Here is a 14,317-nt window from a genome sequence, read left to right on the forward strand (position 1 = left end):
TTATTTGTATTGTTTCATTTAAAGGTAGAATTCTTGTATTTGTTATATATCATATATTAAATGTTTTATTTTGTTAATCTAAATATTGTGTTTGCCTGAATTCCCTTTTATTGCACCGTTCATAAAAAATTCGAATCTTGCGGGTGCCCCAAGTAGAATAGTAAATAATTCAGCCTAAATGAGAAGACTGCTAACTTAATTAAGAATTGATCCTACTGTTTTATATAGACTAATCTAAAAATAGGGTGGCGCAGTATAATTATAAATTTCCCTACTTTTGGATCGGTGATCAATTTGCAATTAGTTGTTTTATTAATAAGAGTGACTTGAAACAAGATGGCAGATTAGAACACAACATGAAAATAGAACGTCACGACAGTGTGTACGTTTGCATGCACATCTCTGTGATAGGTAGAAGTAGCTACAGTGTGCTCAAAACAATTTATTAACTAATAGCAAAGAAGAAAACCTTGTTGAGGTGTGACCAATGAAAATTTATAGGAATAATGAAAGTTAGGAAATGAGCCACATTTGGGACAAATGATAGTGCAAATGGTAGCCTGTAAAGGACTCTTTTGGAACACACCATGTGTGAGAGGCTTTCAAGGATTGGATATAGCAGCAGATGATCTTGCTTAGTTTTACTCCTGTCATCTATGAGTACACAACATTAAAATTGGCAATTAAAGTGGGGGTGGAAGACCATGCATGCCCTGAGAAATCATGTTTGCCATTGTTCCATACATACATACAGCAGAGACAGAGCATGGTGACAGCAACATGAATCATTAGATCCATCTTGCTATGTTCCAACACTGAAGATTGGCACACATTAGATCATTAGATAATTGTGTTTATAATTAGCTATATTTAGGCAGTTGATGATTTTCATAACCTACTCCGAGTCTACCACCCTGCTTATTTGTGGATTGACGAATTTGTGGCTGTACTTTCACCTTTTGTAGGTGGGATTTACAAAAAAATTTTCTGTATAAAACATGATGCATTTCAAGGATACATATTTTTGTAATATTATTTCAATAAATTTTAATAGATAAATATAATAAAGGATAAAACTAAAGCTCATTAAAAACTTTACAGCATGTTAAGTTTATTTTGCTAGTGTAACATTTGAACACAAAGTGACTACAAAGTAAACAGTTAATATACCAATAGGAAATCAAGTAATGATCACTCTTGGAGTGATCATTACTTGATTCCGCACATCACAGACGGGTTTGCTTCCCGTCTGCGATGTGCGGAACTTTATCTGGTCTCTTTGGACTAAAGGTGAGTAAGCCGGTCTCATATGGAGGTAGAGGATTTTTTTACCTGGAAACTCAGGTTTTTTTGACCCTCAGAACAGGCAAACTGGCCCCATGAACATATATGGATTTACAGTCATGAAGCCTTACAACAATGTGGAAGAGATAGGTATTATTTCTAGGAAAATTCCCATGTTACTCCTCTAAAATAAACTATTTTAATGGCTAATATAGCCTACTTTCGTTTAGGAGTGCCCCTTTTTTAACAATGTCATTGGCACTTTTACCCAAATTACTGAAGTGTTATAAAACTAATATATGAAGAATAAAAAAGGAGGAAAATTTGGACATACCTTTGGAGGCAGAAAACAACATCCAAAAAAGGTATGTCCAAATTTTCCTCCTTTATTATTCTTTTTTATTCTTCATATATTAGTTACTGAAGTGTTATTTTATAACACTTCAGTAATGCCCTAAGGTTTGGGGTAAAGAGCCAATGACATTATAAAAAAAAGGGGCACACTCCTAAATGAAAGTAGGCTATATTAGCCATTAAAATAATCAAAGAGATAGGATTCTCACCACATTCTCCTTACACCTATAGTCAACCATGAGTCACATCATAGTAGTCAATCTCCTCAACAGAGATGAATGATGTGAACAAGGATGTGAATCATCCACTGAAATTGAAATAATATGGATACAAAGCATAAATTGCTTAATAATATTTCATTCATATGGTCCTTTGGGGTTGTTAAGAACAGCATTTTAAGTTATACGTAGATTACTTATATTTATATATAGAAGGTAGTTAAGTGGTGTATCACATATTGTTAAAATATAGAGGATCAGAGGAAGTTGTAGAAATTTTTTTTCACTTGGTTGTAAAGTATCTTCCTAGGTCTATCTCCTATCTGATCCAGGAAGATACTTTCTGGATCCTGTCTTTTGCTGTTCAGCAGTGATCAGAGAAATAGGTACCCTGAAATTCTGTATTTATTTATTTATTATCTGAGAAAACCATTATGTCAGGGTTTCCCAACCGTCTTGCTAAAGTGAAGCACTAAAGCGAGCAAAATTTTTTGCAGATCCCTTATATAGAAGGGATCTGCAAAACTCAGTCTTTAAAATAAACATGAAAAAAAAAGGAAGACATCAATAAACACTTACCATTTTACAATTTAGTGCTCTGTAAATCAAAAAAATTGAGTTCATTTTAATGACTGCAATGCAGTTGTTATTTTGAATTGCAGAGTTTTTCAAAGTCTGGTATGATGGACATAACTTGTAGCATCATATCATTTCATTGATTCATCAATTAAAAAAAAATAATAAGTGAATGTTTGTAAACAAGATTCATGGAGCCCACTTTGAAAAACCCTGCATTATTGTATCTGAAGTCTAATTATTTAAAATAAAGAGCCAATAGGCTTCATTTTGGTGATGTAAACATTATTTAAATTAAGGGGATATTAAATCCCACATTGTTTTAAAACTGAATAAGAAACTCAAAGATCGAAATCAAAGAGTTTCATGCTGAATATAGTAACTATAAAAGTATCGGCAACTACTAGCGTAAGCTAAAGCACGTAGTCCAAGTACGTAGTACAAACTAGGGCAACTCGTAGCAAAGGTGGAGGAAGTTCTGATCACTATTCTTAGTATTTTCCATAATGTTAAACCCATCTCCTAGGAGATGTATGATGTTATACATTATGGTGGGAGGTCACTACCCAGACCGGTTTCAATCTTTATTGAGATCTCATCAGCGAGTAGCTAGACCAAAATAATACAAAGGGTATAGCTAAAAGACCTTATATATTCTGCTATACGAGTTGTCAAAAAGGTGCACCCATAATTTATTTAAAATAAAGAGCCAATAGGCTTCAAAAAAAATGAAGTCTAATTTTTTTAGATCTAAAACAAAAAGTTATAAAAGTTTTAATTTGGCTTTTTTTTTTCTTTTTTTTAACAGGCTTTTGCAAACTTCTCTGCCCATCGTGGGTTTCAAATCCACAACCTGTTGGATATATTTACTCAGCCAACCAGGCTGGCAACTAATATTTCGACTAACAGAATGCTAGCAGGAAAATGTTTGTCATTTTATTTAACAGTATTAATTCACAACACAAGAATAATAAGAAAATAATTAATATTTATTTAACTTATTTGTTGATATTTCACTGGTGTCATATCCAGAGTCTTGAGAGCACAAAAACAGTTTGTCACATATGCAGAGGTTGCATTTTCAAGAATCACCACATATATTGAAATCACATAAAATGGGATGGGATGTTAGAGTATTGGAATCTCCCTCGTTCTTAAACAAGGGAGATTCTGATCTTTCAAGATTAATTTAATCAAAAGTTCGTCTACACCCTCTGTCCAAAAAGAAGCCAAAAAACTTTTCAAAAATAGAAGAAACTAGTGGTGACTAGTTTCTTCTATTTTCGATAACATAAAGGTACCTGTTGTATCTTTTTGTTATCGAAAGCGGCAACCTTGATTAGTGTTGTGTAAACTGTTTGACATTTGTTTCATTAGAAGCCGAGTTATGGTGCCAAGAGTGACAGTGTGTTTTGACGAACGGTCGGAAAATGAGTTTCAAACATAGAGCTGCAATTCTTTTGTGTTAAAAACTTGATAAAGGTTTTACCGAAATGCATCAAATGCTTCAAAAAGCATACGGTGATGAAAGCTTATTCTGTACTCAAGTTTGCGAGTGGTTTAAGTGATTTCAAAGTGTTCGTGAGACACTTCAGGACAACGAAAAGCTGGGCCGTCCAAAAACTGGACCGAGCGAAGTTAACATCCAAAAAATGCGTGATTTCATCAAATAAAACCCGAAATCGTCTGTGAGATTGATTGAAGATGAATTGGGGATTCCAAAATCAACTGTGCACAACATTTTGACCGAGAGTTTGGGGCCTTCGTAAATTGAGCTCGTGATTTGTTCCCCACAAGTTGACCAACAACCAAAAAATGTATCGAATTGAACACTGCAAGGACCTCATTAAAACATAAGGACTCAGACTTCCTTGAAACGATCGTTACTGGTGAACTAATGTGGCGTTTTGAGTATGAACCAGAAACAAAGCACCAGAGTGCTGAATGAAGACCACCAGAAGAGAGGCATCCGAAAAAAAGTCGCTTGGAGAAGTCAAAAGTAAAGACAATGCTGATTTGTTTCTAAGATTCCAAGCACATTATCCACAAAGAATTCATTCCGCCTGGCCAAACGATTAATGGTGAGTTTTATCTCGAAGTTTTGAAGCGATTGATAGCGAGAGTTTGTCCCCACAAGTTGACCGACAACCAAAAAATGTATCGAATTGAACACTGCAAGGACCTCATTAAAACATAAGGACTCAAATGAAACTTCCTTGAGAGTTTGTCGCATGCAGCATGAATATCGTGATGCAGGCAGCTGGTCACTTTTGCGTGATAATGCACCATCTCATCATTCGAACATCGTGAGACAGTTTTTGAACAAAAACCAAGTTTTTGTGTTGGATCACTCGCCATATTCACCTGATTTAGCACCCTGTGACTTCTTTCTCTTCCCCTGACTTCATTTGCCAATGAAAGGAAAGCGATACAACATCATTGAAAACATTCAAGCGGCAGTAACCATGACCCTCAACAGTATCCCAAAAACTGATATAAAAAACTCATTTAATGAATTAATTGACCATGCCAAACACTGTTATTGAAGCTGAGGGACAGTATATTGATTGAAATAAACGATTGGAATTGGCCTGTGTTTTATTTTCTATCAAAAGTTTGGTTTCTTTTTGGACAGAGGGTGTATTTTTCATACATATTAAGGGCATAAGATTAGTAAATAAAATATTCAGCACATATAAAACAGCTGACTATTAAAGTAGTTCTTTATTTTCACAATGAATACATCTTAATTACATCTTTAGTTGGCATGCTAAAGTTGAAGGGGCATAGGAGGCTGAGGGCTGCTTTTATAAGAACTTTTCAATGGAAACCTGACTTGCAGTTTTCCAATTCTGATTATAATCTCTAGGTGTGTAACCTCCTTCTGCTTTCTTTGCTTTGAAGAGATCATGAAATTTTCAGTGCGAACACAAATTGCATAAGCGCCTCTGTAGTGCAATTGGAAGAATGATGGTACATCTATTCAATTGGAAAAGGCCTAAGTTCGATTCTTGTCATGACTGGAGGAATCTTTATGTATGGTTTTTTCAATTGAAGGTGTGTTAGCCTATCTTGTATGGAGGTAGCAGGGTTTTTCCTCCCAGAAACTCAGGTTTTTCATCCTGCATACAGACAAATCGGCCTTCAGAACACACACAATTTACAGACAAAATTATTAGTACTAGTGGGCAGTAGATGGCATTGGTGAATTAAGTGGTGGAGATGGAGAGTTGTAGAGTAATGCCCTCCCTTGATGAGTCTTTGGACTCCTTGAAGGTGTCATGAAATAATAATAATAATCTGCAGCTTCGGCAGTCATGTTGAGATTTTGAAATGCATAGTGATGCTCATGGCATAAATTAATGATGCCAAGAAGTTATATTCTTGATTTCATCCTTTATCCAAGTGTAAGCAAACAAAGTTTGCATGTAAAGTCACTTAACGACTGGACTACTTGTATATAGAGGTTAATGACTTCATATCAATTGCCTTAGTATCCCATAATGCAATATCCATAAAGATATGTATATTGCATTATGGGATACTAAGGCAATTGATATGAAGTCATTATGTGCTATGCATTATGGGAAGGGCTACTACACAGACCAGTTTTGACCTTTATTGAAGTCTCATCAGTGGGAGTCAGACCCAGAAGTGATAACAAGGTTGGTCATTTCCATATACAAGTAGTCAAAAGGTGTCACATCTTATTACTAAAATACTCTGGATTAGAGATAGATGTTGATAGATGAAACCAAGAATATGACTTCTTGGCATCTTTAATTTATAGTATAGCCAAGTAGAAAAACTTTCAAAAACTTGCCCAACACTATTACACCCAGATGGTACTATTGCATTATCACCTATAGCAAAAAATGTCTACCTTTCTGCCTCTTACTTCTCTTCCAATTGTTGCATGGCTGATCATGATAAACTTCCAATTATCATTTAAAACACTGAGACTCGTGCCCAGTTGACCTTTCATCAGAAAACGATCAGAAAAATCTTGTCCAATTGGATACCAGAAAGTCTCCTTGCCCCTGATGGCATTCCACCAATTCTTCTAACGATCTGTGCTCCAGAATTGATTCCTACTCTATGCTTTTTTACATTCTCTTATTTCACTGGTCTTGAAATTTGCTCACACATACAACCTACTGATAAAAAGTTGATAATCCTTATCTTCAAACTACCAGCCAATTCCTGTCATCTCAGTTCCTTCTAAAGTAATGAAAAGAACCATTAACACTCTCCTATGCTACCTTGAGAATTCTCTCACTTAATAAATGACCTCCAGTATGAATTCCATTATTGCTGATCAACAGGAGATCCATTTACCTATGTGACCCAGTGGTCTCTGGATAACACCATGGGAAAATTTGGTAAATTTCAAGTGGTTGTCCTTTATCTCCAAAGCTTATGATGGATTGGCACAAAGGTCTGTTAAGCAAACTCCCATCATTTGGTCTGTTCTGTGACTTCTGCAATTGGGCTACCAGCTTTCTAACTGGACACCCACTTCAAGTGACGATGGATGCTCCTTATTGTCTAACTATACAACTAATGCTGGGATCTCACAAGGCTCTGTTCTTTTGCTCGCCTCTTCCATCTATACATTAATGATCCACTCCACTCACTGCCAGTTCAACATGCAGTATCATTGATGATAGCATGTCATGCACTCCTTTTCATTTGAAAAAACCTTGCTGTGCACAAATCATTACAACCTGCAGAACCCTAACGTCTGCTACCTTAAATTCTGATAGTCAAAACATTTATCAATGGAGTTTGGATAACCTTATTGATTTCTGTGTCAGCAAAACACAGCTCTGATTTATTTCCCACAAAAAAAAAAGAAAGAATTATTTTCTTCCATTGTTATATTTGACAGATCTCTATTCAAGATGAGACTTATCTTCTTGGATAACTCTAACCTTAAACCTCTCTTGGCACAAACATATCACAAATATTGCTTCCTCTGCATCCAAAAAAATTAAGTTTTCTCTTTCACTCAAGGCGTTACTTTAACTCCAAACAGCTTGTAACCTTATGCAAATTACAAATCTGTTTGACCATTGAATATTGTTCTTACCACTCTGGGGTGGTACCCTAAGAGCTCCCTAAAAATACTGGATAAAGAAAAAGGGTTAGTTTGATTAATGAACTCTCACACACTAATATACTAACTCACTGCTTTATTTGTTAATTATTTATATTCTTTTTTTTTTTTTTTGTTATAACAAAATACAGAACCTGTAGATTGGTTTATTATTATTATTATTAGTTATGAATTATTCACATTTTAAACCCTTTAGAATTGACATTAATAAATTCTCACATTCTCTGTCAAATCCATCCAACTACATGCAGCAGCTAATCAATTTCTCCTCCTTGTTCATCCCTTCTACTGCTGCTGCTGCCTTCCTCATGTGTTTCCCCCAAAGAATACAATCCACAGCTCTTAGTCAAATGTGAACAAATTTCTTCTTTCCCATCCACAGTACAAGTGTACTATAGGTTGATCAACCTCTTGTGGATGGATTTTCTATTAACAAAAAAAAAAAGTGTCATGGGATGGCAGGTTTTTCTTCTAGAAACTTGGTTTGTCCTCTTCAAACCAGTCAGCAGTCAAGAATGAAGACAAGCATAGCAGACTGGAGGTATGATTAATTATCCTACTATTACCAAATGTCAATTTTATTAAAACAGCCCAATTGACAGGCCACTCTTCTTAATAATAAAAGATAATGGGATTATAATGGATGGAATAGAAGAATAAATGAATTATCATAAAGATAAATTTGTATTCTCAAATTTTCATGTTAATATAGTTTTCTATTAAGTTTTCTTACATGTAAATCATTTGAAAAATTAAAATGCAAATGTTTTTGTTTCAACATGAAATGATTCAGACCATAGTATAACAAATCTTGAATTTATATATAATTTTTTTTTTAATAAAGAGAAATAAATTTAAAGAAAGGAGATATAGTAAAGATTATACGTCAGTTAGACAAGAATTGGTATGAAGGAGAATGCCAAAAAACTGTTGGAATTTTTCCTACTAGTTATGTTGAGGTAAATGAAATTTTATAATTTCTCCTTAAGTACTAAAGTTAAATAATAATTTTATTGATGCAACACTTGAAATGTGTGGGAAGGCTTATATGTTTGTCATACATGTTCATTCATTTTAATGGTATAGATGAGAACACAGACTGATAAGAAAATAACTATTAATCAACTTATTGCTGATATTTGAGAGAGAGGTATGAGAATGCTAGAAGAGGAGAGAGTGGAAACAGTAGGAGAGATGGAATGAGAGAGAGAGGTATGGGAGTGCTAGAAGAGGAGAGAATGGAAACAGTAGGAGAGATGAAATGAGAGAGAGGTATGGGGGTGCTAGAAGAGGAGAGAATGAAAACAGTAGGAGAGATGGAATAAGAGAGAGGTCTGGGAATGAAAGAAGAGGAGAAAATGGAAACAATAGGAGAGAGGGAATGGTAAGAGGTATAGTGTATGGGGACTCAATGATCTGTGGTGTTCAAGATAGAATGCATGAGGAGTGTTTGCCAGGAGGAACGATAGAAAGTGTGGCTTTGGCAGTTAAGAGAGGTGAAAGGATGGATGAGATGATTGTGATGGTGGTGTAAATAGGGCAGCGACAGATATGAGATTCTTGTTTGAGGTGGTACGAAAGAAGACACAGAGAGGAAAGATAATGTGTGTGTTGCCTAGGTATGATAATGACGAGCTGAGGAGAAGAGCAGTAATATTGAATGACATAATAGTTAGAATGTGTGACAAGAGAGGACTGGAATATGTGGATGCTTGGAGTGCATTTGAAGATAGAGTGGAATTGTATGCGAGAGACTGCTTACATTTGAATGAGGAAGGACGTAGGCATCTGGAGAGATTGCTGTTCTGAACAAGTCAGTGTGTCCCAGGGAGGATGGTAGCAGGGGTGGCCTCTTGTGGGAATGGGTACTTGGGAGAAGGGGGACGACATCAGCTAACACTGAGCTCAGTGGAGTCTAGAGGGGGATAATGCTGGGTATAGAAACAACGACATTAATATGCTTTATACTAATGCCAGGAGTATCCAGAATAAGGGAGAGGAATTGGTTGGTGGCGCAGATAGCATCAGCCTGGCCAAAAATTATTGGGATCACTGAGACATGGTTGACAGAAGAGGATATAATAACAGGAATAGAATATAATAACAGGGTACAGCATTTTTCCGCAGGATAGGAGGGGAAAGCATGGTGGTGGGGTACTGCATATGATAAGCGATGACCTATGTCCGATAAGAGTGGAGACTTTGGAAGGCAGTGGCACTAATGATTTTGAAAGTATATGGTGTGAGGTAGAGGTGTGCAAGACAGGATATTTAGTGGGGTGTGGCTACAGAACCAGGAGCACAGAGGGTGGGGACCAGGAAATGTTTAGACAGCTAAGTTTGGCAGGTGCAAGAAGAATGATTGTTATGGGAGATTTTAACTTCAGTAGTATAAATTGGAGAGAGGAAGATGCATGTAGCAATAGGGGAATGGAATTTCTAGAATTCTTGAGGGACAAATGTCTTAGGCAACATGTAACAGAGGGAACAAGAGGTTCAAAAGTTTTGGATTTGGTTATAGCATCAGAAGAGTTGATAATAACTGAGTTGACGTCTCTCCCACCAGTTGGAGAGAGTGACCATATGGTGTTGACTTGGAAAATGAATAGACATGCAGGAGTATCCAAGAACGGGAACATATGTGGAATTATGAGGCAGGTGATTATAACAGTCTTAGACATCAACTCTGGGAAGTTTCATGGAGGGAGAAATTGGAAGGCTGGGTATCATTAGTGCTTGGGAAATTGTGACGGAATATTTGTTAGCATCAATAGTAAGCTGTATTCCACAAGTGAAGAAGAGGACACAATTTGGTGTGAAGTGGATGATAAACAATATTAAACAGCAACTGCATGTGAAAAAGAAGCTATAGAAGAGATATAAGGAGACAGGTGAAGAGCAGATGCATGAAGAATATAAGACACAGGTGAAGAGCAGATGCATGAAGAATATAAGACACAGGTGAAGAACAGATGCATGAAGAATATAAGACACAGGCCAGGAGAGTGACTAGTATGGTAAGGAAGGCGAAACTGGAATATGAGAAGAGATTGGACCTAAGATCCAAAGAAATCCTAGGGATTTCTTTGAATCTTAGGTCTGCCTTTAACGAGATCTGCCTTTAACGTATGGGATGATGACAGTTTTGTAGTCTTCTGTGGTAGACAGTAAGGGGGGAGGGAATTCTGGGGAGCATTTAGTATTTTTTCTATCTTATGGGGATTATAGCCATTGGCCAAGAAGGCATGATATAAGTGAGTGAGTTCAGCAGTGAGAGCAAAGTCATCAGAACAAATCGCCCTAGCTCTGTGGGTTAGTGTTTTTAGGATACCATATTGTTGAGATGTGTGATGGTGTGATTGTTTATGTAAATATCTCCTGTATGTGTGGGCTTTCTATAAACCGAGAATGATAAGGAATCATCTGAAAGACGGATTAGTGTATCCAGGAAGGACAGACAGTCATTAGCTTCTAGTTCCATTGTAAGGTGGATTTTTAGGTGTTGACTATTTAAATGTGCTAAGAAAGTATCCAATGTGTCTGGGCCATGTGGCCAAATAGCAAACACATCATCAACATAGCATAGCCAAAGCCTTGGTTTGAGCATGGCTGTATTGATAGGTAGCTTTTTCCAATTGCTCTATGTAGAAGTTGGCTAAGGGAGAAGGGGGGGGGGGGAGCCCATTGCTGTCCCATGTAATTGTTTGTATATTTTTCCTTTCCATGTAAAATAATCTGCCTGTACTGTGAATTTAAATAGTTGAAATATATCAGGGGTAAATTGTGACTTTAGTAAATCAAGGGTTTCAATTAATGGTACATTTGTGAATAGTGAGGTGATATCAAAACTCATGATTATATCTGAACTTTTTAAGGTATGGATTTCTAAAATATTTTTAGGTTTGTAGAATTTTTAACAAAAGAGGAAGAATTGTTTGTGGCTAAATGTCTAGCAAGTTTATATGTGGGACTGTTTATACTATCCATAATAGGGCATAAAGGTGTACCTGGTTTGTGAATTTTTGGTGCTCCATATCCTGGGTGTTTTAACGTGGAAGGACTTGAGTTTGTTAACTGTTTCTTTAGGCCAGGAAGTGATTTTCTTTTTGTTCAATAATTTGCATACTTTATTCTTTTGTGAGTTGCTGGGAACCTGATCTATAATTTGGTATGTTGACTGATCTTTGAGAAATGTGTGTGCATTTTGCTTTCATATTCTGTTGAATCCATCCCCACAGTTGAACATAAAAAGTACATCTGGCGCTATCGCAAGTCAAGTCTAGCAGACCATGCTTTATATGCTCCTGCATGCAGGATCGATTGGAAAAAAACAAAAGTGCTGCACAAATGCTGTCAGAGAGGTTGTTCCTGGAATCAACAGAAGCCCTGAAACATACTTCAAACCTCAACAAGTATGGCTATATAAATTTGCCAAAGATTTGGGAGATAGTCATCTTAAGACCAAATTAATACCTGATTTCTCTCTCTTTTTTTTTTTTTTTCCAACATAGATGGTGCCTAATTAGGACTTTAGTCTTTGTGTTGTAAGTTACAATTGTTCAAACTAGTCCCGTTGTTATATTGGATTTGGTTGTCTCACATACTGTGACAAACTGTTTTTGTTCTCTGAAGATGCTGGATAGAATATCAGCAAAATATTAGCAATAAGTTAATAAGCAGTTATTTTCTTATCAGTCTGTGTTCTCATCTATACTGTTAAAATTAATCAACACTCTTGAAAATGATACTGTGAAAATATATGGTTTTTCCTGTTAATGTACAGTGCATTATCACTTGGAAGGAGAAAAAGTATTAGACAGAAATAAGAAATATTATAACACCTCAGAATGTGATGAAAAGAACTTTGAAAAGGATTTGAAGGTATGGTTCCGATGTTGGAAAAACTGATTAGTGTGATACCTTTTTATTGACAATAGTAAATTTTGAAATAGAGAGAGTAGAGGTGATGAATGGCATGATGGCTGAGCTCTGTCAGGCAAAAGGCATGTTGCTCATAAATGTATTTATCAAATTTGACAAGAAATTAGAATGGTTTAAAAGAGATTAGCTGCATTTGAATTGGTTTGTTGGATGTTTGTGACTACTGTTTGTTGTGTGTGTGAGAGAGAGAGAGAGAGAGAGAGAGAGAGAAGCAGGCAGGCAGGCAGGGTACAGAGAGGGAATGAGAAGCATGTTATAGAAAGTGGATACAATAGTGAGAGAGAGAGAGTGAACACTCTCCATGTTCAAGTGGTTCCCTGTAATTAACTAGAGAGAAAGTGTCTATTCCATTTTAACAATGCAGTGACTGTATTTTATGCACTATATAGTACATAAGACCAAACCTAGTGATAATACATCAGGAGGCTTCCTGACCAGTTGGTAACCTTGCTGCTCCACATCATGCCTGGAGAGACTGAATCTCAGTTTTATATGGTATGTGGGAGACACTGTCAAGGCATGCATGTACAACAGAGTGGTCACTTCATGTGTAGAACATGCTTATGCATTTTGCACTACCAGCATGCCCATGCTTTTCAGTTAAGTTTTTGACATCACAATAATGAACACAATTAAAAAAATACAGTAACGCTGAAGATAGAAAACAAATCTCACACACACACAAAAAAAAAATACAAAAACTATACACAAAACACAAGAAATAATATCAAAAATACAATAAAAAATCTTAAAGAACAGCAAATAACTATTTCCTGTTAGCAATGATCTAGCGCATATTGTCCTTTTTAATGCATATTCCACCTATGGCTAAAAGTTATGTAATCTTGAAAATGTTCTAGCATCCAAACATGAACTTTTCAATCCACTTCAGGCATCTAGTTAGCAGTATAAATGGTCAGATAATCTTGACCATTCTCCCAACCAGCTCTCTTTCCAAATGTACTGTAGTTGTTACTCCCCTTCATTTACTTTTCTGTAGAAAATTTTTACTTACCTATTCTCAATTGTGTGTCCTCTGTCACTACAATGATACCAAATCGGATAGCTTCCTTGATTTCTGCTACTACTAGTACTTTTCATAGTGTGGTTGCTACTCTACCTCTCATTTCTAAACACCTATTTTGACTGAATAACTGAAATTATCTCTGCTGAAATGAAGGCCTTTATCTCCACTCTACCCAAATCCCCAACTACTATCCAAACCTTGTTTCTTCATAAGTGTGCCAAAGCAGTCGAGAATGAAAATTTTTCATATCTGAAGTGGTTCAAATCAAAAATGCTGGCTTCATACTCAGTCTATACTGAGTTCCTCAACATCTGTTTTTTTTTTATTTTTTTCTATTTTTTGGGATGGGGGAAATCAACAGATCCAAATCTCATGTAAGTCTTTTGCATTTGATCCTTTGAAAGGATCAAATGCAAAAGACTTACTTCTTGCTCAAATAGCAAACCACCCTTTTTGTACCTGATAAAAGCTTCTTTTAAAATGAGAATGTTGACTATAAAAGATTGAGGTTGCAATTTATTAGACATTAGTGCTGTGGATGTATTATTATACTGTGGATATGCTAAGAGCTAGATCATATAGCAACCTTGCGCTTAGACTAAATGTGGATGTTTTCAAGCGACTTCAATCCTCTCCTAATTAGATAGCTGTCTCATACTCTATGAAGAAATTCATCTACCATCTTAGACATTCATAAACATTTGGAAATACAGGAATCCCTTGCTTTACACAGCTAAAGGATTCAATTAAAAATTTTGCCTAAGCAAAATTTTTAATTAAATTTAAAAATTCAAAATT

At 36.0% G+C, this 14,317-nt stretch overlaps 1 protein-coding gene across 1 annotated transcript in view; it reads left to right on the forward strand.

Annotated features, from left to right (window-relative positions):
* Nucleotides 1-14,317, forward strand: part of LOC150096365 (uncharacterized) — a 259,771-nt gene that overhangs the window by 160,188 nt on the left and 85,266 nt on the right. Inside the window, exon 15 of the mRNA XM_090409041.1 lies at nt 8,396-8,510. Coding sequence (XP_090265167.1) covers nt 8,396-8,510 — 115 coding nt within the window. The remainder of the gene's footprint in view (nt 1-8,395; nt 8,511-14,317) is intronic.

The sequence above is a fragment of the Typopeltis vanoorti genome, chromosome 19 (assembly GCF_054136105.1).
Source record: "Typopeltis vanoorti isolate ZY-2024b chromosome 19, IOZ_Tvanoo_1.0, whole genome shotgun sequence".
Classification (NCBI taxonomy): domain Eukaryota; kingdom Metazoa; phylum Arthropoda; class Arachnida; order Uropygi; family Thelyphonidae; genus Typopeltis; species Typopeltis vanoorti.